This window comes from Brachyhypopomus gauderio, chromosome 2, assembly GCF_052324685.1.
Source record: "Brachyhypopomus gauderio isolate BG-103 chromosome 2, BGAUD_0.2, whole genome shotgun sequence".
Classification (NCBI taxonomy): domain Eukaryota; kingdom Metazoa; phylum Chordata; class Actinopteri; order Gymnotiformes; family Hypopomidae; genus Brachyhypopomus; species Brachyhypopomus gauderio.
The window spans coordinates 46,195,343-46,220,990 of record NC_135212.1 but is presented as its reverse complement, the minus strand read 5'-3'; the positions used below and the strand labels follow the sequence as shown (position 1 = coordinate 46,220,990).

The 25,648-nt window shown below is 46.5% G+C and overlaps 2 protein-coding genes and 2 long non-coding RNA genes across 10 annotated transcripts in view; 2 read left to right on the top strand and 2 right to left on the bottom strand.

The window, feature by feature from the left end:
* Nucleotides 1–8,186, bottom strand: part of fam117aa (family with sequence similarity 117 member Aa) — a 13,852-nt gene extending 5,666 nt beyond the window's left edge. The window contains exons 1-4 of the mRNA XM_076997006.1: nucleotides 8,082–8,186; nucleotides 7,719–7,855; nucleotides 4,400–4,557; nucleotides 1,776–1,871 (exon numbers count right to left, since the gene is read on the bottom strand). Coding sequence (XP_076853121.1) covers nucleotides 1,776–1,871; nucleotides 4,400–4,557; nucleotides 7,719–7,836 — 372 coding nt within the window. The 5' untranslated portion in view covers nucleotides 7,837–7,855; nucleotides 8,082–8,186. The remainder of the gene's footprint in view (nucleotides 1–1,775; nucleotides 1,872–4,399; nucleotides 4,558–7,718; nucleotides 7,856–8,081) is intronic.
* A 1,303-nt stretch (nucleotides 8,187–9,489) lies between these two features.
* On the bottom strand, nucleotides 9,490–25,164 carry rundc3aa (RUN domain containing 3Aa). 4 transcript variants are annotated; one of them, XM_076996999.1, is made up of 12 exons: nucleotides 25,006–25,140; nucleotides 23,460–23,618; nucleotides 15,169–15,284; nucleotides 14,913–15,046; nucleotides 14,086–14,171; nucleotides 13,826–13,915; nucleotides 13,352–13,432; nucleotides 12,561–12,726; nucleotides 12,090–12,247; nucleotides 10,716–10,835; nucleotides 10,504–10,610; nucleotides 9,490–10,292 (listed from the first exon to the last, which is right to left on the bottom strand). In XM_076996999.1, exons 2-12 carry the CDS (start codon nucleotides 23,501–23,503, stop codon nucleotides 10,150–10,152), a joined length of 1,245 nt encoding a protein of 414 aa, XP_076853114.1. In that variant the 5' UTR covers nucleotides 23,504–23,618; nucleotides 25,006–25,140; the 3' UTR covers nucleotides 9,490–10,149. The 4 variants fall into 4 exon arrangements, with proteins under 4 accessions (XP_076853114.1, XP_076853113.1, XP_076853115.1 ...); XM_076996998.1 differs by having other exon boundaries at nucleotides 23,460–23,652; nucleotides 25,006–25,134; XM_076997000.1 differs by lacking the exons at nucleotides 23,460–23,618; nucleotides 25,006–25,140 and adding an exon at nucleotides 15,504–15,689.
* Nucleotides 15,870–22,717, top strand: LOC143508474 (uncharacterized). Its single transcript, XR_013129359.1, has 2 exons — nucleotides 15,870–16,796; nucleotides 19,698–22,717. It is a non-coding gene; the product is annotated as an uncharacterized LOC143508474 (long non-coding RNA).
* On the top strand, nucleotides 16,324–22,717 carry LOC143508473 (uncharacterized). 4 transcript variants are annotated; one of them, XR_013129356.1, is made up of 3 exons: nucleotides 16,324–16,542; nucleotides 20,760–20,873; nucleotides 20,912–22,717. It is a non-coding gene; the product is annotated as an uncharacterized LOC143508473 (long non-coding RNA). The 4 variants fall into 4 exon arrangements; XR_013129355.1 differs by having other exon boundaries at nucleotides 20,760–22,717; XR_013129358.1 differs by lacking the exon at nucleotides 16,324–16,542 and adding an exon at nucleotides 16,790–18,587 and having other exon boundaries at nucleotides 20,760–22,717.
* Nucleotides 25,165–25,648: the final 484 nt, after the last annotated feature.

The window sequence follows — 25,648 nt, the reverse complement described above, 5'->3', positions numbered from 1 at the left end:
CTCCGAGATATACTAACACAGGCGCACTGACCTCTCCGAGATATACTAACACAGGCGCACTGACCTCTCCGAGATATACTAACACAGGCGCACTGACCTCTCCGAGATATACTAACACAGGAACACTGACTTCTCCGAGATATACTAACACAGGAACACTGACCTCTCCGAGATATACTAACACAGTAGCACTGACCTCTCCGAGATATGCTAACACAGTAGCACTGACCTCTCCGAGATATACTAACACAGGAACACTGACTTCTCCGAGATATACTAACACAGGAACACTGACCTCTCCGAGATATACTAACACAGCAACACTGACCTCTCCGAGATATACTAACACTGACCTCTCCGAGATATACTAACACAGGAACACTGACCTTTCCGAGATATACTAACACAGGAACACTGACCTCTCCGAGATATACTAACACAGGAACACGGACCTCTCCGAGATATACTAACACAGGAACACTGACCTCTCCGAGATACAGTAACACTGACTTCTCCGAGATATACTAACACAGGAACACTGACCTCTCCCGAGATATGCTAACACAGGAACACTGACCTCTCCGAGATATACTAACACAGGAGCACTGACCTCTCCGAGATATACTAACACAGGAGCACTGACCTCTCCGAGATATAATAACTAGTGGTGGGCAGTTAACGGTGTTAACGGCGTTCATTAATTTGATACTCTTATCGGGCGATATAAAAATTATCGCCGTTAATCTATTCTTAAAGTTGGGTTGGGAACTGGGTCAAAATGGGTAAGCAAACTATGATGACTTTCAACTTGATAGTTTAGCTCGGCTGTATTCCTAACCAAATTGCACAGTAGGGGGGAGAACGAGTTTTTAAACCTGTGAATTAAAAATCGTACGTGTTTTTACATGGATGCGGCCACGAAGTCGCCAGGTTTGCTTCACGGAAAATTCATTTTTAGGAACGTAAAGTGTTACCGGAGCGGAGCTCGGAGCGGTCGTTTTCTGCATGGTCCTAGCGCTAGATGCGTCGCAGAGGACCAAAACCGGCATTTGAAAAATTACATCCAATTTACTCCCCCAAATTACGTCCGTGAGGTTAAATGTACTAAATGTTGGCTTACATTTCAAATATCATGTTTAGCTGAATAAACATGTTATCAACCCCTTTTAATGTACAGTATGTAGGCTTACAAATTCATGCTTAACTGAATAAACCGTTGAACACGAGTAGCCTACATTTTATTGAGCATGTTTTTTTTTCTTCAAATATCAAAGTAGAACAGCTTTCTCAAGCAGTCATTGATGCATTTTTGAAACAGGAGATGAGCCCCTGGTCTAATGCACCATCTGTATTAAGAAATCTCAAAAACTGACTTTTAGTCATTACTTGGGTAGCATGCACATGAGATATTTTAATATAGATTAATCTAGATTAATTTCAAGATTTCAGTGAGATAAATCTAGATTAAAAAAATTAATCTATGCCCACCCCTAATAATAACACAGGAACACTGACCTCTCTGAGATATAGTAACCAGGAGTACTGACCTCTCCGAGATATAGTAACACAGCAGTACTGACCTCTCCGAGATATAGTAACACAGCAGTACTGACCTCTCCGAGATATAGTAACACAGCAGTACTGACCTCTCCGAGATATAGTAACACAGCAGTACTGACCTCTCCGAGATATAGTAAACAGGAGTACTGACCTCTCTGAGATATAATAAACAGGAGTACTGACCTCTCTGAGATATAATAAACAGGAGTACTGACCTCTCGGAGGTGCTCAGCACTGCCCCACGATGCCGAGCGTTTGTGGCCTACACCACCTCTTCGCCTCCTTGTCTCCTCCATCCAGAAACTGGGGGTCTGGGGGCACACACACACACACACACACACACACACACACACACACACACACACACACACACACACACACACACACACACACACACACACACACACACACACACACACACACACTTCGTAACATTGGCAAGCCCAGCCAAAACACTTATTAATCTCATTTAATGTCTGTAATCTCATTTAATGGCTATAATCTCATTTAATGGCTATAATCTCATTTAATGGCTATAATCTCATTTAATGGCTATAATCTCATTTAATGGCTATAATCTCATTTAATGGCTATAATCTCATTTAATGGCTGGCTTTAGCTTAATTCATGCTCTTCCTCCTCTTCTAGATTTTTGGGTGTCTTATTGCAGCATGGTGTTCAGTTTCATGTAGGTTAACATTAGGTCTTATCCAGGTGCCCAACAGGCCCAAGCCGATCTACTGCACCACTTCACATTACAACATCCGGCACGTCTCACTGAGTTCTTGTCAACACCGCCATGCCTCTTTCACCGAAGTCACTGACCTCTTTTTTCCACTGGTTCTGGAGGAAAGTGAAACAGGTTTCCCCACTCGAGTGACTACATTTGACTGCGGTACACAGAAGCAACACACCTGCTCTGAACACCTGCACCAGACTCACACACTGCGCAGCTGCGGAGAGGAGACGGCGTGTGTGTGTGTATGTGTGTGTGTGTGTGTGTGTGTGTGTGCGCACTCAACTGAACCCGTGTCCCAGTTTTGCTCTCAACATGTCAACAAAGCCCCGCCGGGTTTCAGCGCCGCAGCCTCGCGCCTTACAGACGCCGGACAGGAGCGCGACCGCACACACATCCACACACACACGCGCGCGCACCGTCATGCCGTTCGTCCTCGTACCTTGTGTCGGTGTCCGCGGGCCCGGGGCACACGCCGAGAGGGAGGGGGTCTCGGAGGCAAACACTCAGGATGTGGTGCTACGACTGCTGGACCAGTACGGCTGCACTGCACGTTGTGTGTGTGTGTGTGTGTGTGTGTGTGTGTGTGTCAGCAGGTGAGGAAGATGAGGATGCTAGCTGGATGTTCCTTCATGGCTTCCAAATGTCCCCGATAGGTGCTGTCCCCCTACGGAGGAGACACGGTCCCCTGGTGTTCCTACTGTTGATGATCACTTCACTGGTCTCCCTCGGCCAGTCCCCGTGTGGAAGAGTCTTCCACACTGTAAAACACAGCAGAAATTCACCCCCTTCCCTCCCTGTGTGTGTGTGTGTGTGTGTGTGTGTGTGTGTGTGTGTCCCTCTCCGATATGGTCACGTCTCATAGCAGGAATGCCTCACACCGCTTCATGATGAGGTCATGACACACGGGCATCAGTTAGCTATAAATGAAAAGTATGAGAAAGGGGTTCACATGCCTGACACCATTCAGGAGCTGGACTGCCACCTCTCCTGACAGGCTGAGCCAGCAGGGAGGGCGGGGTCTCCGTGCCCCCCGACCAATGGCACTCTTGGTTTAAGTATAAACTGCCCCCTCCCTTTCCACATCCATCCAGCCCATCATGAAATGAGGAGACAAGGCTGACAGGATCAGGGTCTATAAATGGACCAGCAGTATCCCGGTTCTGATGCATCTAGATGACTGGAGCAGTTTCAGAGGCGAGGGGTTTGGGGGTTAAGGGGTGGGGGGGGGGCAGATGAAACAAAAAAACAAACTAGTTTGTGGTTCCAGCTGTGTGTGTGTGTGTATGTGTGTGTGTATGTGTGTGTGTGTAAGCGTGCTCGTGCATGTGTTCTGGGTGGAAGGTGGTGGTTTCAGTTCATTCATCAGAGATGTAAAACAGAGAGAGTGGGCTGAATGCGTGCGTGCGCATACACTTCAGGGTTAAGCAAAGACCGATGGAAGCCATGACAAACAAAACCTCTTTCTGCTTGGCTGGCGGTCAGCGTGTTGGTAGGTGACCGCTGTGCTTCACAAAAGCCCTGTGAACAGGGGCCAGCAGACGTGCCCAGGCCCACCGGCCCGCCCAGCTGAGGGCCCAGACACACACACTCCACACCTCTGCCTGCCCACACACACAACCCCTCTAACGACACAGCAAAGCATGACAGTTTTTGTACCCTTTCTCTCAAAAAGCATCAAAATTAACCTGATAAGGTTACTAACACACGACTAGGAACCACCACACGCGGGGGGGGCAGGGCCCGTTATAAACAACACAGAACAGTAATGCAGCACCCATCGGCCCACGGCTTTCCGAGCCCATGTGGAAGCCATTGAGTAAGAACAACATGGCAGCTCCCCGAACGCCTCCACGCTCGGTTCGTGGTCACCGTGCTCTCATTCCCACGTCTTCCACGGCAGCGTCCGTGCCATGATAAATGATCTGAGCACATCTTGGGCCATTTCGCCCACAGCCGCAGGCCTCCAGCAGGACATTTTGCCACAGCACCCTCACACACGTGTGTAAAGAAGGCAGCAGAGGAGCCAGGAGGAGCGTGGGCGTGCACGTGTGAAACGTGGGCGTGCGCGGGCACACGTGCCGGACGCCGGCTCCCGCTCACCTGCGTGGCTTTGTCGTTAGCGCAGGTCACGCCGACACACGCGTGGCCCTCAGGCTGCTTGGGCCAGTGTCCCTGCAGGTACGGCCCCACCAGCGTGTCCAGGGACAGCGTCCGCCGCAGAACGGGCTTTGGAGGACGGGCCTTTGTCTTCGACTCCCCTGCAAACATGTGGGGGGGGGGGGGTGAAAACAGCTTAGAGAGCAACGCACAGGACGGTCAGGGTAATATTTACACAGAGTGAGTGGGACAAGTATAAAATGTTACAGAAAAGTGGTACAGTGACAAGAAAATGACAAATACAAAAAAATGCAGACAGATAAATTCAAATTTAGTGGTGCTTGATCAACTGTGCAGCACCTACAGAGCTGGTTACTGTAGTGCAGATACTGTACAACAATTATAAAGGAATGAATATTCCACCTCTGGTTCGTTTAACTACCTGCCCTGTTGGCCATTACAAATTCAGGTCCATTACGGATTTCAGCAAGCCACACTGTAGCCCTGATTTGATACAGGTGTGCTGCTCTGGACAGACCTGTCCTCTGATACACGGCTGTACTTACATCCATCAGTATTAATATTAAATTACCTGAAAATATTTCACAGCACAACAGATTTGGGAGCAACTGAGCAAAAATGTTAATTGGAAGGGTAGCATTAAGCTGAAAGTCTTGAACACAGGTCAGATTACTACAGTGCCAAGTCTGAATGGTCACCTTAATTTCAAGCAACCCCTGCCCCCCCCCCCGTTTGCCATTACAAGTCCAGTTTCATTACTGATTCAAGCAAACAATAAAAAGGACGTCTTTAATGCCACTGTGGAGCACACAGACTCCACACAGTGACTCCAGTGTATTTCAGGTACGATTTAGCTCCAGGAGTTCGTCATGGAAGGACTTGCCTCCTCTGCTCCTGGGTGCCCCTCCCCCTCCCAAGGTGCCCCTCCCCCTCCCAAGGTGCCCGTCCCCCAAGACCTCCTCCTTGCTCCTGCTTCCACAATGTGCCTCTGAGCTCAGTCGTTGCTGCCAGATGCTAAACCTCAAACCAGGCATGTGTATGTGTGTGTGTGTGTGGTGTTGAGAAGGTTGCAAAACACCACAAACCCCCTGTGCACTCTTCTGCTGGGCTTGACTTGCTGCGCCCACCCCTTCACCCACCCCACCACCCACCCCAAGCTCCGTTTCCAGCAAGCACACAGAGCTGGCTACTAAAATAAACACGCACTGGCACATGGACTTGAGTTACACACAAGACTGAGCCCCGAGCCAAGCAGAGACACAACAGCCAAGCACGACAACATGCTTTTACTTCTCGTTGTTTTCACACGAGAAGTAAAAGTCTCTCAGCAGATGAAAGAAGATCCCTGCTGGACTAGTGGCCGCTCTGCTAAAATCTGATCAATAAACACTAGGCCTTTATGCAAGTTGTCACTTTTCAACAACCCATGACCAAACCAGGCAAACATCCAAAGATCAGTGCTCTGAAGTTATAAGATGGACACTACAGCGTCTTCCAGTCAGATCTTCAGACTGGTGTGCCGAACCCGAGTCCAACATGTACTTTCAGGAAAGGGCTTAATGCTGGAGTCTCTGTGTAATGAGAAGTATGTGAAGAGAAGCGTTTCACCATCTGTTCTCAGATACTTTAGGAGCTCCCGTATGCCATAACTAGCTATGATGACGTTGAGGTCTGGACTGTGGCCATTTCAGAAGATTTTTCCCCCTCGAACCCTTAACCATGAAACTAAATTTTGAAACAGCGAGGTTCTGACAATATAATGGCTGAGCGTAGCCTACAACGCGCAAAAGCTTTCAAAGTCAGTCGGCAGCAACACGACTGGTTCCCAGTGACCTCAGAGCAGCTGGCAATGGTTTAACTACTCAACTAAAAGTAATCTAATGGTAAACAACAGTTTCCCTTCAGAGCAGCGTAATCAGTCAGGTGCTGATCTGACATGTAGCTAATGTTAATACTGGTGAGCAGAAATGTGTGCTTTCAAACATTTCCAGCACCTACAGTTTCTTTAGAATGTTTTGAGCAGGAAAAACCCTGCTGAAAAAGGTTTCAGTGTGCATCTTCAGTTGAAAATATTTTTGCAAATAAAAAATTTATTAAAAGTTAGGCAACTAATTATTTAGTGAAATAACGATCATTGTCTTAGCTGAGCCAACGCTGCTTGTGTTGTTTAAGGGTAAACAGAGTGATGAGGAATATAAAATGTGTGAATGAAAACAGTCGGTCCATCATTCTTTACACATAATGTCCCACATAAAGTCCCATGTTTACAAGCTGAAGCAGCAAGGGTGGCTTGAACGTTTTATGGTGAAAATATAAAAAGTTAATTGCTTGAAAAAGTAAAGAAAAAGAAAAAGTCAAGTTCAAAACACAGTGGTGTCATGACGGGGGCAGCAGCTGCCCTACACATATCCAGTAATGTGCTTTATTACTTTATGTGAAGCAAGTCACGTTTCTACAGTGTACACCTCACCAAAATGTTTATCCTGGTGATGGCCCTGATGAGAAAAAGCAAGGAATCAAGAAGTTGTTTTCAATCTTAACAGCCTGACAAACACACAAAGACGCAGAAGCCCCGCCCACATTATCCCTCATGCCAGGCCCGATTCACTTTGTGGCTGCAATCATACAATATGCTGCTGGTAGCCAGGTTTCTTGAACTGAACAGAAAACAAACAAGCATCCAAAAACTAGATCTCTTCTCACAGTAAGAAAGCCATCACGCATTTGGCCTGAAGGAAGAAAAGGGAAAAACATATATATATTTTTTCCGATGCCTGGTGTGATCAACCGAGACTCCTGTGAAAGCAGCGGACCCCAGAACATCCTTCTCCTTCACCTACACCTGAGGACCAGATGCTTGTGGCCACGACACTGCCCAGTGTTGCTGCTGCAGAGTAGCCAAGGAGTGACACAGAATACAGTGGCATCAGGGAATACCCTGCATACCATTTGCCCAAAATGTGTCAACACCACACTGTGCTGACAAACTTCTTAGGGATCCATTATGACTTTGACAGTGTGTGTGTGTTTTAACACAATCTGAAAGCAGGATTATTCATAGAGGGGCAATTTCACTTCAAGAATTCTGGAAATATCAAGCAGAAATTTTAGCAACTCTCTTTTTATTGCACATACACTCGTCACATTATAGTTTCTATACAAATCAGTCAAATCTGTTTACTCAAGCATTACACCAATGCTAAGAATGAGAGAAACCAGGACAGACTCTTGAGAATATGCAAACAAGTATATATTTTTAAAACATTACCCGTTTCTAAAGGGTTTGCACATCTCTCCATACCTGTTTTGGCATCTTTGCAGCGTGGCGGAGTCTTGGTGTGGAGCTGAAACTGAACAGTGGCCCGGAGGGGCTGCAGACCTTGGCTACAGCCCCGCGCCATTCCGCCTCCACACGACATCCCTGCACGACAGTCCCCCCTCCACACAGACACACACACCAGTTAGACCTTCTCTCTTAAGCTTCAGGTACTGAGGTTTCTCGGTAATCCCACAGGAAGAGCGACGTTTTAATGTTAACTCGAGCTTTGCTTGTTAGCAGCCAGCTACTTTCTTTTGTGATGTTAATGATTCTCCAAAACTTTTTAAACTATTAAAATTGCAAGCGTATATGGTAGCGATTATCTTTAGCAGAGTGTCTAAGTACCTGTATTAAACCCAACTGAAACGCTTCGACTTATTTGAAGAGATACACGCAGCCTGACTTCAGATTTCTACAGTTTGTGGAGTCGTCTACATTGTTGGTTCTCTGCCAATTTCTTCAGTCCACTATCTGACAACAGCCAACCTATATACTCACGTCTGAGGGGGGCGTGTCCAAACACATGTTCACACCGTGGTTGGCTGCTGAAAAATACTACTTCTCCCCTATTGGTTGATTGAAGCATCGATCATGCAAGGGTGGACGTTAAAACGCTGTTCCCACCTACATTATTAAAATTTGCACCAAGAAGCATGTTGTGGTACTGCGCATTTGAAATATGACTTCAGTAAAGTCATGCAAATATGCATTCACTATACAGATGGAAAGTATCAATTCTTACATATCTATGTTTATAACTTTCATATAACTTTCAATATGATCTATTTACAAACTAAATGGAAAAGTGAATTGGAGGACGTCTTCACTGTTAGGCCGTTACGACATGGCCCTCTATAGCATTTGTGTGCATTCGTGTGTTCATTGAATGCATATTTAATATAGGCCAGTTACTGACTCCGTTTTAGTGTGTGTTCCTGACTTATGTATTCGTGTACATGCATCATTTATTCATCCTCGTGCACTCATAACTAATAACACTGACTTGAGATTAACTGATTTGACATACATTAAAGGTGAAAGCATAAACATACGCAAACCCTCATACTTCACACTCGTCACACATCGTCAAAAAACTAACCAGCACAAATGAACGATAGCAAGACCAACGTGTCCTTAGGGGACTCTACAAATGCTGTTAACCAGCTTACTTCGTATCATTTAGAGTGTAAGAACCGTTGAATCTGTACAGTTTTGACATTCCCATCTTTACACATAACGCAGCCAATGAAATCATATCTAGATAAATCTTTTTCTTTGTTTGGAGCGAACTTGTAAAACACAAGTACTACTAAATGTCAGTGTGAAGTGTCGTCCACTAGAGGGCTGCTGCATCAAGTGAAAAATGCCCTGTGGCCGTTATATCGATGGTTCCAGCTTCTTGGACGTTTCTTGGACAGCTTCATGGACTTTTAGCTGGCTAGTAATGAAAATTTGGCAATATAGTATTTTACTTGTGGGACGTAGGAGATCATTTGTCTTAGGTAAAGTCTGTTTTCTCCTTGCCATGAGTGTTTTCTTTTTGATATAAATCCTGGCATATGTTGCGTTATATTGTACATGAACTCAATTACATATAACTTTTATTGTTCAAATTCCACCCTGAACCTGCCCATTTACATGTTTCACCAGTCAAAATCTGAGCAATAATTAATTTTTCTCTGGGTAGACAAAAACAGATCCTTGGAAGACTCGCTGTAGTGTTTCAAAAGCAGAGAAAGATATTTCAATGATATACAGCTGAAAATGGAAATTAAAATAATTCAAAAGGTCCTTTTATTGCCAAAGAAGACAAAAAGCACTGATACAACAGAACCAGATGAATAAACAACGCAGCACGATTCTTCAGGCCAATCAAAGCTCTACAATCATAAAAGAGCTTCAGGAGGTGCAGGCTTCAGTTTCCATTTGCCGCTGCCCAAACTCACACACAACACCAGGCGTAACTGTTGTTGGCACAAGCACATCAGGTCAGTGAGGACATTAACCATCATTCTGGATGGAGATCAGGTTTCATGCAGACAAGCACAAATTCATTTTCCCCCATTCTTTCTCGCCGCACGATAAATCCGAATGGAGGAGAATGAAAATGATGACTGGACCTTATGTGAAATTCATTATGTGGAATTAGTATAAATTCCTTACACATCGGGGTGGTGAAACATGACTATTCACGCCAAAACTCAACACAGACTCATCAAAAGGAAAAGACGAAGGGAAGATATCCGCGTCCACAGCAGCCGCACTCCAACTTAATTATGCCCGACTCCCCCTGTAACAGCTTTGTTGCGATCTGAATAAATAAGTTTGAATGAGGATGGAGAGAGCCGAGATAGTGGTTGGGGGGCGGGAGCTGATATTTCTCCTCGTTAGCTCAGCTAATATCTGGCGCCCCCTAGCTGGGAGAGAGGGCAGGGCTGGGTTCCGTGCTGATGTTTACCAAACACTCGCTGGACTTGAGACTGGCCAGAGACTTGCAGCTGGGCGAAGAGGCCAGAGATCCACACAGGCCCAGCATAGACGGAGTGGTGTCTTTAGCTATGAAAGAGACAACAAGCTTGATCACGTGCTGGATACAGGATTCCTTCTCCCACAATCCAACTGGCAGCGCTTCTGTACAGAACCCACTCTCAGTACAGTGCATCCACAGAGACAGCCAGCTCCGTTATGGCAAGTGTGCTCTGTATGTCTGTGTGTGTGTGTGTGTGTGTGTGTGTGTGTGTGTGTGTGTGTGTGTGTGTGTGTATACCTGCTGAACACCAAACACTGTCTCCATTCTGTTTCTGGCCTCTCTTGAAGGAATCTTTTGAGCTCAGACTGGCCTCACTGGAGAAGTTCAAACTGTGAAAGCTTCTCCTGCACAAACACGCACGACAGCCATTTCAAAAACATGAAACCTGACCACACGCTTCATTCAGTTTGTGCATTTCCACTGAGCTCACACACACAGGCGCTACCTACCGGCGGAAAAGCTGCACGTGGCCTTGGCCACCAGGAACTGGTGTGGATGGCCATTGGCTGACTAAAGAGACGGACAGATCTGTTGGCAAATGGGCTGCTTCACAGGGAATAACACCAGTCCTACAGTACCCATGAAGCCAGTGGAACAGACAAAAGAAAAAGAAAGAAAGAAAGAAAGAAAGAAAGAAAGAAAGAAAGAAGGGGTTATATGAATGTGGGGGTAGAAGCTGGTATGCAGAAGATTCCATTCCACAGTGTGTATTCAGATCTGTGGGTGTGTGTGTGTGTGTGTGTGTGTGTGTGTACACATCTACCCTACATGTGTATTCAGATCTGTGGATGTGTGTGTGTGTGTACACATCTACCCTACGTGTGTATTCAGATCTGTGGATGTATGTGTGTGTGTGTGTGTACACATCTACCCTACGTGTGTATTCAGATCTGTGGGTGTGTGTGTGTGTACACATCTACCCTACGTGTGTATTCAGGTCTGTGGGTGTGTGTGTGTGTGTACACATCTACCCTACGTGTGTATTCAGATCTGTGGATGTATGTGTGTGTGTGTACACATCTACCCTACGTGTGTATTCAGATCTGTGGCTGTGTGTGTGTGTGTACACATCTATCCTACGTGTGTATTCAGATCTGTGGGTGTGTGTGTGTGTGTGTGTGTGTACACATCTACCCTACGTGTGTATTCAGGTCTGTGGGTGTGTGTGTGTGTGTACACATCTACCCTACGTGTGTATTCAGATCTGTGGGTGTGTGTGTGTGTGTGTGTGTGTGTGTACACATCTACCCTACGTGTGTATTCAGATCTGTGGGTGTGTGTGTGTGTGTACACATCTACCCTACGTGTGTATTCAGATCTGTGGATGTATGTGTGTGTGTACACATCTACCCTACGTGTGTATTCAGATCTGTGGGTGTGGGTGTGTGTGTGTGTACACATCTACCCTACGTGTGTATTCAGATCTGTGGGTGGGTGTGTGTGTGTGTGTGTACACATCTACCCTACGTGTGTATTCAGATCTGTGGGTGTGTGTGTGTGTGTACACATCTACCCTACGTGTGTATTCAGATCTGTGGGTGTGTGTGTGTGTACACATCTACCCTACGTGTGTATTCAGGTCTGTGGGTGTGTGTGTGTGTGTACACATCTACCCTACGTGTGTATTCAGATCTGTGGGTGTGTGTGTGTACACATCTACCCTACGTGTGTATTCAGATCTGTGGCTGTGTGTGTGTGTGTGTGTGTACACATCTACCCTAAGTGTGTATTCAGATCTGTGGGTGTGTGTGTGTGTACACATCTACCCTATGTGTGCTGGTGTGTGTGTAAACACGTGTTGTGTGTCGTGTCTGTCCATGTACAGCTGTGACTGCAGCTCCAGTATAACGGCCTCCAGCTCTTTCTTCTCCTGCTGGCTTTGGACATGCAAGTCCTCCAGTTTGACATGTAGTCTCTTATTTTCTGTCTCCACGTTCTTCAGCTGGGACTCTCGCAAGCGCACCAGCTCCTCCAGGTAACCCTGGAGACAAGCACAGGTGCGATGCTCTTCATACAGGACGTGAACTTTATATTAATGTATTCACTCTAACAGAAACAAAAACAAATAAACACACAACTAACAAAAGCTTTGCTGAACATGTCCTGCTACATATACACACATCTGTTAGTTGTACGTTGTGTCTGTGTGTGTGTGTGTGTGTGTGTGTGTGTGTGTGTGTGTGTGTGTGTGTGTGTATGTGTGTGTGTGTGTGTGTGTGTATGTGTGTGTGTGTGTGTGTGTGTGTGTGTGTGTGTGTGTGTGTGTATGTGTGTGTGTGTTCTTGCCCTTTTACCTTCTGTGCGTAGACGATCTTGAACCTCTGCTCCATCTTGCGACACTTGGAGCTCCAGGTCTCCTCGTCGGTGAGCAGTGGGAGGTACGGATGCTCGGTGGCGCTGTCTTCACTCGCACTGCTGTCCACACTGCGCTGCTCCTCCTCGTCACTCAGGTAGTCATAGCTACGGAGAGAACCAGCATCACTCAGGTAGTCATAGCTACGGAGAGAACCAGCGTCACTCAGGTAGTCATAGCTATGGAGAGAACCAGCATCACTCAGGTAGTCATAGCTACGGAGAGGCCCAGCATCACTCATGTAGTCATAGCTACGGAGAGAACCAGCATCACTCAGGTAGTCATAGCTACGGAGAGAACCAGCATCACTCAGGTAGTCATAGCTACGGAGAGCCACAACACAGTTATAGCTACAGCAGCATCACATTTAGGTATTCGTAGTACTGAGAAAGCACAGACACACTCTCACTGTAGATATAGATTCATTGCAGCAGCACTGACTGAGGAAGCTTTAGGAAAATCATCCCATTTGAGACAGAGACATTACTAGATTTTGCAGTTCTCAACCAGTCAACAAAGATCAAATCTCAGTGAAGAAACACTGTCTAATGTTATTCTTACAGAATAAAACAGAAAACTGCTCGTCTTTCTGAATACTTGTACATTTTTGAAGTGTTTTACTGAGGATGTCAACGGATTAAATGAATAACAGCCAGCAAAAAAGAGCATGTCAGCATCTGTGAGTTTATTAGATTATAAAAGAGAAAAACGCTCAGTGCTAGCATCCCTCACCTCTGGGTGAACTTCAGGTACGGTGTGTAATCAATCACAGCAGGTGTCTTCCCATCCAGTACCTCTCCCTTCAAACAGAAACTGTAGGGGGAAGAGGGACAAGGGACAAGAGACAGAGAGAGAGAGAGAGAGAGAGAGAGCAAAATTTTCTAGATAACAGTATCTGTGAAGGTTTCAGATTTTGACCCTGTGGAGTAAAGTGGGAGGAGCCTAGTGCAGGAGATGTTTACGGTGTATCTGCTCTTCTCCGTGGTGAAGCAGGCGGAGCAGCAATGGAAGCGTCACCTGTGGTGCAGGTGTGTCTGCTCTCACCTGTGGTGCAGGTGTGTCTGCTCTCACCTGTGGTGCAGGTGTGTCTGCTCTCACCTGTGGTGCAGGTGTGTCTGCTCTCACCTGTGGTGCAGGTGTGTCTGCTCTCACCTGTGGTGCAGGTGTGTCTGCTCTCACCTGTGGTGCAGGTGTGTCTGCTCTCACCTGAAGTCAATCGCACTGAGTCCAATCAGCATTCCGGTCAGCACTGTAGCTTCCTCCCGAAGCATGATTGCCCCGTCATCATAGAACCTCCTGCAGCACACACACACACACACACACACACACACACACACACACACACGTGACATGGATGTCATTTGGTGAACTTCACTTTAGGTAAATATCCCAGGACTGTGTCCTTTTAGAGAGTGACAAGTGTCCTCTTTGTGCTACAGTGTCTTTCATAGACGTGCGACACTGACCTTGTGGTCCGGGTGTCCCGTAAGGCGGTGCCAATGTACTCAGACAAGCGCTTCTCCATGAGAGCCATGCGGATCCACGCCCGGCCCTACCAGCAGAGAGAAACAACGGCGAGATAGACACGTCACACAGCCGAAAGGTAAAGCGGTCAGAAAGGGGGAAGACGGGGGCGTGAGATCTCCCGGAGACACGAAGGGAGAGATTTTGAGGAGATTTTCACTTCCACATTTGGAGTTCATCGTCATACAATGCTGATGCTCCGAAACAAAGACTCAAATGGGAGGCGGAGCTAATCACGTGATGGAGGGATGAACGGTGGGAGGTTGTACTAGGTGGTGATTCTACATCCTCTGGTGCTCAAGAGGATCTCATTCAATTAAAATGCTACACACAGTCCATTTGTGCAAAGCCAAATTTGTAACTGATGTAGTGGTACTCTAGCTGACCTTTCACACGTTTTGATCATGTCACAAACTCCAAATATTTAGACTTTTATCTTTAAAGTACCATCTAAAATCATGTATGACTGACAGCTTTTAAAAGCTGGATTGATTTTTTTTAGACTGTATGATTTTGGGGAATTCTTTTTTTCCTTTTTATTTAACATTTTTTATTTTTAAGGTTTGTCAGTATGGCTGGATGACTGAACCTTTCTGCCCTTCTACACCAATACTGCCACTTAAGAAGTCAGGTCGTTGGTGTTATCCATCACTGTACCAGGCTTAGGGTGTGGTGGCTGCCATGTCTGTTGACATATTTTACACTTCAAACATCTGTGAATAAAAGTTTTTTTAAACTAAATCAGACGTGTGGAGGCCGAGCGGCTTGCCTTGGCCCGGGACGTGCTGATGTTCTCGATGTTCTCAATGCTGCTGACACAGTTGTTGTGGACTTTGCTGCAGGCCACACGCACATAGTCCCAGAAGCTTCTCTGGCCATCTGAGCTGAACCAGCCCCCTGGACCTGGCCCAGTTTCACAAAGCAAGAATAAAAAACAAAACGGCTAGTGACACATCTTAAAAACGTTTGTGATGACACGTGACTTCTAAACTCGTATCGTGATGTGAGGGGATCCGCCATTTTACCTTTGAAGCGATGACTGAGGATGTGTTCCAAAATGGCTGCAAAGTTGATGAACTCCTCTGAGGAGTCATCGATGGGCTCGGCGGTGTACTTCTCCAACAGGGTCTTCACCGAAAACCTGCAGTGTAGAAGCAGCACTGTGAAAAACACTGAAATGAAAACATACTTCTCATCATTAATACATTTTAATAGAATTAATAGAAATACTGCACCACAGTAATTGAGAATAACACCCCGCGCGCACACACACACTCTCTCTCTCTCTCTCTCTCACACACACACACACACACACTCTCTCTCTCTCTCACACACACACACACACACACAAGTTCTGTACTCTGAAGGACTGGCAGCCTTTGGGAACGGTGCCATTGCAGGCCACTGAGGTCAGCCTCGATTGTTCAGTGTAGTACACAAAGCGCCTCTTCAGATGCCCTGCCCCCATTACCATGACAACAAGCACAATCCTTGTGGCCCTATCCAATCAGGCAATACATCTGTCAGCGGTGTGACGACCTTTGTCCATTTGCTTGGCTTCCATTCCAAACACGGTGCCTTCTTTTTTTCTTTTTTTTTAAGATCAGCTTCATGGGCAGAAAAATGACAGAATACCCTGAACACAAACACCCACACATTCTCTCGCACTCTCTCTCCACCCACTCACTCGACACGCAGTGGCCTGATCTATTTAGGGCTGCTCTCACAACTACTTCACATTTGTCACTGTGAATCTCCCCAGTCTGGCAAGGCTTCCCTGCCAGGGTCAGCCTGCAGGTTTCCGGCATGTGCGCGTTGCTCTAGCTGCTAGATTCACAGGCAGACGGTGAGAGACGAGCGGAGGGCACTGGCTGAAAGGGGGTCCGGCTCCTTCATGCCTTCATGGGGAACACCAGCATCACCGAAGGCAAGACGGCCCTGTCCGTGGGCGGCTCCTCTATAGCCCGCGGCAAGACCTCCATCACCATGGGCAAGTCGTCCATCACTCGAGGGGTCACCACAACCTCCATGGGCGAATCCACCATCACCAGAGACAAGACCACCATCTCCATGGGCAGAGCCAGCTTCAGCAGGGGCACCACCACCACCTCCTTCCGCAAGGCCCTGATGCCCAAACGCAGGACCACTTAAAGAGGGCGGGAGCGGGGCTCGCAACAGCAATGAGGAACAAGGAGGCGAGCTCGAGCGAGGGGAGCGAGGGGAGGCACGAGGGAGCGGGCAGGGAGCGGCCGGCCGGCCGGGCGTCCGTCTTGATGAGGAAGACCACCTTCACCAAAGGGAAAACCAGGCTGCAGAGACTGAAGAACGCCATCTCACTGGGCAGCACAGCTGTGTCGAGGAGCAAGACCACGCTGAGGCGAGGAGAGACCGCCTTCGCGGTGGGTACGACCACGATCACACACGGCGAGACCACTAGCTCCTTAAGCAAAGCCACGCTAACGCGAGGGAGGAGGTCTGTAACTGTAGTGAAAACACTCCTCAAAAGAGGAAAAGACACTCAGTGGAACCTCTACTGGGACTTTAAACTCTGACTGAACAACAACAAACATGAACACATTCAAACACACACACACACACACACACACACACACACACACACAAAGAGACTCTGGGATAAAGAATGTTCATGCAGGTTAGTTGCTATGGGAGACGCAAGTGTTTTGCATGTCGGAAAACGTTATTGCACCTTAAATCAGTTTGGAATCCGGTATGAAATTCATGTTCCTGAATTGAAAGTCAAAGCTGATTTAAAGAAAACAGGTTTACTGGTGAGAGGTTTCTGTAACTGGATCATGGATTCAGATTGTAATGATTCAGTGTGGGTTTTAAGCTGTGGTGACTGGGCAGGGTTTCAGTATGGAACAGCTGGTATGGAGTAATGTGGACACACCCAAGAGGGCATGTGGCCAAATACACGTGTTCACTAGCACTCGTGTTTTTTTTAGGTATAATCTTATCCTAAAAGTCAACAGTACAGATCACCTGTATGATATGATCAACACACATACCATGTGGAATGATTAAACACATATAGTATATTTTTCTGTCTAAACGTGAACTTTAATGTAACTAATTGACTAACATCATAATTTCAAAGATAATAACAAGAATAATAAATTGTACCTGAATTTGAATTGCTTTCAAATTTTTTATTTAAATTAATTTGCTTTTTTCCTGTCATACAAATCTATGCTCAACCACAGCAGAGCAAAAAGCCCATGCTGAATGCAGTCAAGATTTTTGTTTTATGTACATCTCCTCAGTGCTCGTAGTGCCCATGTACAGTAACTACCCGAGACGCCAGTTCTGTTGAAAAACAATGCCAAGGAACTTCAGTGATGTCACCACCGATTGTACCCCTCAACAATGTCTCCTTCAGTGTGTCTCCCTGCCTCGCCTCAACAGTGGGACAATGAGACCCACTGTCCCCGGCCCCCAGCGAGGTCCGCGGACTCCTACGGCTGCCTCTGTCCATTCACGGCGTACAGGGGAGGTATGTGGCCCCGCCGGGGCCCACGTCGTCCCGCTCAACGAAGGCTTTATGCTGGGGCACGGGGGCTGGGGCTACGGCGTGGCAGCGGGCACGCTTAGCATTCTGGTCCCAACCCAACGCTCGCCGCGCCTGCCCGTCACACCCAGCCAGGCAGTGTCCGTGCAAGCCAGGGCACTGCCGCTCTCGTCTGAGCATGCGATGAGCCACTGGATCCCCGTCCTGTAAAACCAGGATAACGAAGCGCGGGGGGGGGGGAGAGAAAATAATTTAAAAAAAACACCTTTCCTGAAGGAGAAGAGGAAGGATTTCTAAGCCCGAGGTGTTCGTCATCGTCTGGGCCTGCCGACGCGAGGCTTCTCGCAGTTTCTCCTCTTTGTCGAGTCAGTTCTCCTCCGGCATGGGCAACACGAGCATCACAGAGGGCAAGACGGCCCTCAACCTGGGGGGCACGTCCATCAAGAGGGGCAAGACCAAGATCATGATGGGTAACTCCTCCATCTCCCGGGGCAAGAGCACCACGTCGCTGGGCTCCTCCACCATCACCAGCGGCAAGACCAAGATCTCCCTGGGTGGTGCCAGCTACAGCCGAGGCACCAAGACTACGTCCTTCCGAAAGGCACTGATGCCCAAGAGGAAGACTCTTTAACAAGGAGTGAAGCCAAAGCGACCGTGCAGGGGTGTGTGGGGAGGGAGTGGGGAGCCAGGGAAGTGGTGGGGAGGGTTTGCTCCAGCACGTCAACGAGGAAAACGTCAAAGAAACCTGAAGCAATGGCACCATTCCTGTGGAATTCTGAGGGCATTGTTTTGGGCAACGAGGCTGTTTTATTTGTACAGTATTTTTTCAGTACCCAGAAACTGGTGGATTTGAATCTGATGTCAAGGTTTTTTTTTCTGTTCCATTAATTGCTCTGGATTATGTCATGGATGCAGGTTAGTGAATCAGAGTCCTGGTTAAGTTGTGTCTAATGCAACAGGTGCTGTTTTCTCATTCCCTGTTAATATTGGATTCAGGGTGAACCTTGAGACCTGGTTAGCAAACAGACAACACAATTAGTGTGTGAAGTAGTTAGCTTCATCATAATTATTTGTTTGGGTTCTCTTGATCCTTTTTTTTGATGATAAGGATTTGATCATTCACCAATGGCTGAATTATTTAAGAGCTTTTGAGATCTAATTTGAAAAGGGACTTGACCTATAAATCCAAGTCAAACAGTGAGTTTTGTAGTATTGAGTAGTCTAAATATTTGACTGCCAGTCCGTCACGTCATGCCAGTTCTTGGGGCTATGTTTAAATGATCAGTGTAGCCACGGCCATAGCCTTCCCAAACCTGCAGGTCCTTTGTTGTCCTGTGACACCACCGTTTAGAGGGCATTACGAAGTCTAAATGCTTCAAGCTACATGCACTGGCATGAACTGGACTCTTGCACTGTGACAACGGAGGGGCCTTCAGTGCAAAGAGCCAATTTATTCCCTTGTAAATGATGGAGCAGTCAAAGCACAGGGGTCCAGGCTGATGTGGGCGGGTGCAGCGATCAAGCACACCGCGCGGTACCGCGGAGAAAGGTCCGCTTACCGCATAAAATGCTAATTGGTGACTGTGGCAGCAAGATGCCCATGGTACAATTTGACACTGAGAAACAAGCGTGTACGGCCGCTGAACCCAGAACAAACGGCTCTTGTGCGCTCACGCTCGCCCGTGCTGGTAGCGTGCCAAGGGAAAGCCATGCCGTTCCCCTCCGGATCACTCCACCGCGGGGGGGTATTGAATTTTAATGCACTCTGAAGCCTCAGGCCATCCACCCTCCCCTGCTGGCCTTCCATGTTCACAACTCGTTCAGCCGTTTTGTTGCACAGGATTGCTGATTTCACTCCAGCCATGATGTCTGCATCTCTGCACCCACATTCTCCTTCTACCTCTTAGCTGGTCACTTCTCTTATCTGGCTTGTTCTGATCTTTGTGCACTCTTCCCATTTCTCAATATTTCTCATACTCTTCTTTCTCCTCCCTTATCCCTCTCTCACCCCCCCCCTCCCCCCAGTGGATGTCTCCTCTGTTCAAGTTCGACAGCTGACCTAGGACCAGAGTGTACAACCACACATTACACGACTCCCCCAGACCAGGAACTACAGATAATACAACACTGTCAAGCATGACATAACAACTGTGCTCAGAGCAGATGGAGAATTCTGTTGACTTTCCTCAGGGATTTCACTAATGCAAAATGGCAATGTGTCCCACGGCCTTCCAGATTCAGGTTTTGATGAGTGTGATGTTGTAGAATTGCTGGTGTATGTGCAGGGTAAATGACAAAAGCATGTGATTCTGAGGGATACTGATGGATAAGTTAAGGGACTCTGAGAACGTAGTACTGATGGAGGTTTTTACACTGACGTTCAGCTCAGGTAATATCCGGCCTTGCGGACTGTGCTCTGAACTTGTAGACTTAAGGTTCTGTGGCAAAGGCAGAATTCACACTGGGGAATAATGAAGTGTGTACACTGGGGCACCTCATGATGCGAAGAGAGGGTGTGCGTTTCAGTGGGATAGATGGGCGGAGCTTAAAAGAGAGCAGTAATTATTCCCCAAAAAACGTGCCCACTTAAATTAAATTAAATTAAATCTCAAAGGACTCATGTCATTGCATTCTCAAATGCTAATTAGATTCGACTGTCATCTAGGGGAAAGGGAACTGGGATCATAGCATGTTTCCCGGAAAACACAAACAACTGCCCATTTATGTGAATGCAAACGCAGACGCGGGAGATATTCAAACGTGTGGGGCACGTGCTCCTCTTCTGATGAAATCCTGTGATAGCAAGGATCTCACGTTCAGACACGTTATCTCCTCAGCAGTGTCCACGTGGTGCCATCACCATCTAACACAGGCCACGTGTCAGCTCATCCCACCACCCCGGCACCAAACACATTCCCCAACTCTCCCCATCTCTCCCCACTAATTCCCAACCGTTCCCAGACATAATTTTGCCCTCCTAATCTTTACCTCATGTTTGAAGGGAGGGAGGAAGAAAGAAGGAAAGCATGCTGATACTGAAAGCATGTGAGGCGTTCAATATTAACACACACATCTTATCTTCCTTAGGTTACACAAGCTGCCTCCACCAGTTTCCCTCAGCCCTTCGTTTTAACAGGCCGCACTTCCACCTAAAGTCTCCACCCAGGCCCTTTTACACATCCCAAACACACACACACACACACACACACACACACACACACACACACACACACACACACTAAAAACACCAAGACCAACAGGCTCCATAAGCTACGTCTAGCTACATCATTGGCAAACCCCAAAATCGCTGAATTCAACAGGAGATGCTCGTTTGGTGATCACGGTGATCCACGGACTTTCATGGTGAACTTATGCCATCCAGATTTCTTCTCTCTCAAATACACAGAGACTTAGCCAAACAAAGACTTTCTTCAGAACTGCTGGAACTCTGACCTCTCTACTTGGAATGGAAGTAATCCTGCCCCGTTCTCCTTTAAGACACGTGAAGCCCCCTAAGATCGCCCTCTGGTGACGGAATCGTTTCACACCTCTGTTATTGTACGTAACTATGTCTCATTTCCTTATTCTCATGTCATACGGACACTTAATTGTCCCATGTTGACGCAGGATCAGTTTTCTGTCCATATAATATTGGGATATGCAAGCAAGAAAATATCTAAACCTATGGCTTAAACACATCTTTGGAATGTGCTAGTAAGAATTCATTGAAATACCCTAAAAATAATCAAAAACACATAGTTCCTCCCACACTCGTTTTATTTCAAAAATGTACATGTACTGTGTGACTCTGTGTTGTTGGATTATTTCTGTGAAACAGAATGTTTTGTGCATGCGTGTGTGTGGTTTAGAGTAGTAGGACAAACTGCAGTGTAACTAATGCTTCAGACATTAGCGCTGACTCACCACTGACAGGGGCTTTGAAAGGAAAGCAAAGAGAATGTGCTTTACACTGAGCCCCAACTGTGTTTCTAACAGCCAAATACTCCGTCATGTGTAAATATTCTCCACACAGCCAAGAATCCTTGTCAACAGCCTTACTTAGATGCTTAGAAATCCCTTCATAACACACATTCGGAAGCCAGGCCACCAATTACAATACGATTGGGCAGTGATAGACCAGAAGCATTTTTTTCAATTGAGTTCACGAAGAAACTGTGAAAAGCCCCACACTGCCCTCTGGAGGCCTGGCAGGCAATGAAAGGATTTGGGTTTTTCGTCATCTTCTCTCGTGAGTACTGCACAAGATTCACTTCATCTGCTCAAAAGCAGTAGCTGTAGTCAGCTGGTCTCCAGAGAAAATGCCAGAACTCGGCAAACACATTAAACCAAACATCCTCTTGGCTATGACCATGAAAAAGTGCCTTCGGCCCATGACTACCCTGAAGTGCTGCTGTCCTTCCTGTTAGCTACATGAAAGCAACGTTGGTCGCCATATTATCAGCAGACATCTCAGCGCAGTGGAGGATTCAATGGAGAACAAGAGTGAGTAAAGCAGGTGTGAAGAAAAACACTCCTGATGTCAGAAGATCTGAAAACCAACACAGACCAGAGTGAGAAACACAAAAAAGATTTAAAGTTACATGTTCGCGCTTTTGCAGTGCCAAAACAAAAGGTTTTAGTTACACTAGATAGTAGATGTAAACTGAGCTAATTTATGTGATTTCCCTAAAATGTAATGTTGAGCCACTGTTTGAGATGTCTTAGCTAGCAAATATTAATGAAATTCCAGGTTTTAACCTTTTATTCTTTTTTATGTCTGTGTCTTATGTAGCTCGTTGTTCAGTGTCCAAGATTACAATAGTCCTGATGTGGTCAAGTAAGGTAATTAGTGAAAAAAAATTACCACCATTTGTGTCAGTGTCTTTGTGCTTACTGAAGTCCATTATTGAAGGTTTTTTTTACTTTTTTTTGCTAAGTTTGTGTGTTCTGCATTTAACCAGTGTTTTAAAGACACATGGACGCTAGAGTTCTGGAAGGTGGGGTTCAGACTGGGGTTCATGTTTAATAAATGGTTGCTGACTTTGTTTGCTGATCTGATATTAATTTTTGTTCATGTTTACAGTGTAAAGTTATTTACAACGGTTGTCAGGTAGTGTAAACTTTACACTACCTGACAACCGTTGTAAATAACTGCGCTTTCCACTAGCACTGAAAGGTTTACTGAATAACAAACATACACATTTTTCTGGGGTGCCCAGAACCGTTTTACTGTACTGGGATGACCTCATAATCTTTTGCTTCACATGGAACAATCATCTCCTTGACAACACTTTCCAAGACTCCAGCACAATAGCACGGTTCATACGGGGGCAACAGTGTTCTCTGTCCACCCAGCAGCTATACAGGGTCAGGGTCTCTGTCCATACAGCGCTTCCCACCTACACACACACATAACACACTGGTGTGCCTATGAAATATTCAATGCCCACTCAGTATACTGCACAAATACAAGGCTAGTAGTGTGTGTGTGGTGCAGTGGTGGTGGGACGAAGCTCACTGTTCCACACGTGTCCAAAGTGATTCAGCCGATGACTCAACAAACACTAATGTTAGTCCATTGCAACTGGGCAGGGCAACAACACCCCTGTACACATGCACCAGGCATGCAGCGGAAACACACACACACACACACACACACACACACACACACACACACACGTGCAGGTGAGATCAGTAAATTTAACGGCATCCAAGTGGTACAAGCAAATGTAAGCTAACTCGGGGGGGGGGGGGGGGGGGGGGGTCTTGCAGCTCAGGAACGCCGACCTTAAAATAAAGCCCCTTTGCTCTGGCAGAAGCTGATGGCTCATAAATCAGATGAAGCTGAGTGAGGATCTGCCTTCGCTGCCTGCTGAAGTCCTGGCTGTGCTTCACATCCTCCCACCACTCCTAATTACTGCTCTCCTTCATTAGCGTGAGGCTCACCTGGAGGACACATACGTGGCCGCCTGAACATCTGCTGTAAACACAGTAACATTTACGAGTCTTAAATTGTCCAACCCAAGATGTCCACAAGATGTCCACATCAGTCAAAGATTTGATTTGAAGAAATGTTGATGGTACATTTTGCGTGTAGATCAGATTAGGTTAGATAAACTTTTCTTTCCCCAGTAGTGTGGGGGGTTTATACATTGTAATAAAGTATGTACTCCTGTTCCACTGTATTTGTTATCCATGTTAGTTAAAGGCTGTAAAGAAGAAAGGTTCCAGCAACTATATAATTCCCTGTTCTCTTACACATTAACACGGAATCTAAATAAATAAATAAAGTAAGCCATTTGTGTTTTCACCAAAAATATGGTAGCTACATTGTTCCACATAAAGACGACTTCATATGGCGATATTACTTCCCTGCGCTAAAAAAGAGAGAAATGACTATATGCCGGGGTTTAACCGCCTGCCTGTAGCCTCGGTGGCGGGTTTTATCAGTCTGAGTCTCGTTTATTCTTTCAGCACCGGGGAATGGACCGAGGCGGACACAGTGACGCAATGAGCGCGTGAAGGTCCACGGTGCTGCTGCCTGTACCGCCGGTACAACACCGGCATGTCTTCTCTCTCCTGCGGTTACACAACCGGAGTGACACTCCTTCCGTACACGGTTAGATCTGATGTTGTTAATCGTTGAACGGTAACAAAAAGCGCCTGAAATTCTCAGTGAACTTACTGTTGAACCTGCATCGTGACGCACCAGGACGAGTTTCGCCCAAAGCGTCACTATAATATCGTCTTACCATCGTATCCTTTAAACAGAGAATCAGTCTTTTGATGATGTAAAGACCGATTATTTCCGAAACTGACATGGTTTTCGTACGACACAGTATCAGTAAGTCTGTCCTTGGTGACGCGTGTGTGAAGGATGCTCACCCGGAGATCAGCTGAAGGTGAACGTGTGTGTGTGTCGTGTTTGTTGTGAGAACCGTGTGTGTTTTCTGGACGGTTTTATCTGTGGGCAACATGTTTATCGCAGTGATTCAGCGCTGTAATGAAATGCTTGTGTAAACTCCACTTACCCCAAACGCTCAGGTAGGTAAATGAACCCTGATAACATTTTAACTTAAGTGAAACTCCCTTTGGCGTATGCATTTCTTATCTCATAAATCACATCGTTAAGCATTAAATAGCCACTATCATTTTGCATCTTTTTAACAGCCCACGAGTTTTTTGGATTAAAAATAAAAATGCGACTGACGATGCACTAAACGAGCGCACGCGCGAAGCATCGTCGCAGCACAAATTCATCGACGCATCGAATTTTGCATTTTGATACGCACCAAAATGCCCGTCGTCGCGTGATGTAGTTTTAAAAGGCTACCTGCAAACAGTGATGAGGTTCTTGCGCTCCACCCCGACGTTTCTAGAAGATGGTTTTTTCGACGTTAGACCCATAGCCATCGCGGTGTGGATACAACCCGTCTCCATTAAGAGGGAGGCTGTGCCAAGCCTCAGCCACCCGCGCGCCGCAAACTCCGCCCTCGCGCCCCCCAAAACCCGCCTCGAGCTCCGCGCGACAGGAGCACGCGCTAGTGGGTCACAACCTATAACTGGTCACTGTAATCTGAGATGTGCAATAGAAGAAGATATTAAAGAGAACTGTTTTCATTTTCAGCTTTCAAAATTTGATATTATAAATTTGCATGCTTTAATGTTCCAAAAACACAATTGTTTCTCACACTTTACATCCTCTGAAACATTAGAGCACCTGTGTGTTTAAGCCCAAAGAGCCCAGTTCGATGATTGATCACCCAGTCTATCCTGGCTGGTCAATCGCCAGAGTGGTTCCACCCTGTCTTGAAGTCGGCAGATTGACTTTTCCCTCCAGAGCCTCTTGTAACACCGGTGTTTTTGAAATGTTACAAATGAATATCCTGTGGTTAGCGTGCTAAAAGAAGCTAAATCTAGTGAAGTGGATTTCGACCACAATTTGTAATCATAATTCCACCTCCACAGTTGAACAC

Coding starts and splice junctions, on each gene's coding strand:
- rundc3aa (XM_076996997.1), bottom strand. CDS start 25,112: ATGGAGACGGGTTGTATCCACACCGCGATGGCTATGGGTCTAACGTCG. Junction 13,916..14,085: donor CGGGACACCCGGACCACAAG/GTCAGTGTCGCA, acceptor TGTGTGCTGCAG/GAGGTTCTATGATGACGGGG. Junction 12,727..13,351: donor TACCTGAAGTTCACCCAGAG/GTGAGGGATGCT, acceptor TTCTCTCCGTAG/CTATGACTACCTGAGTGACG.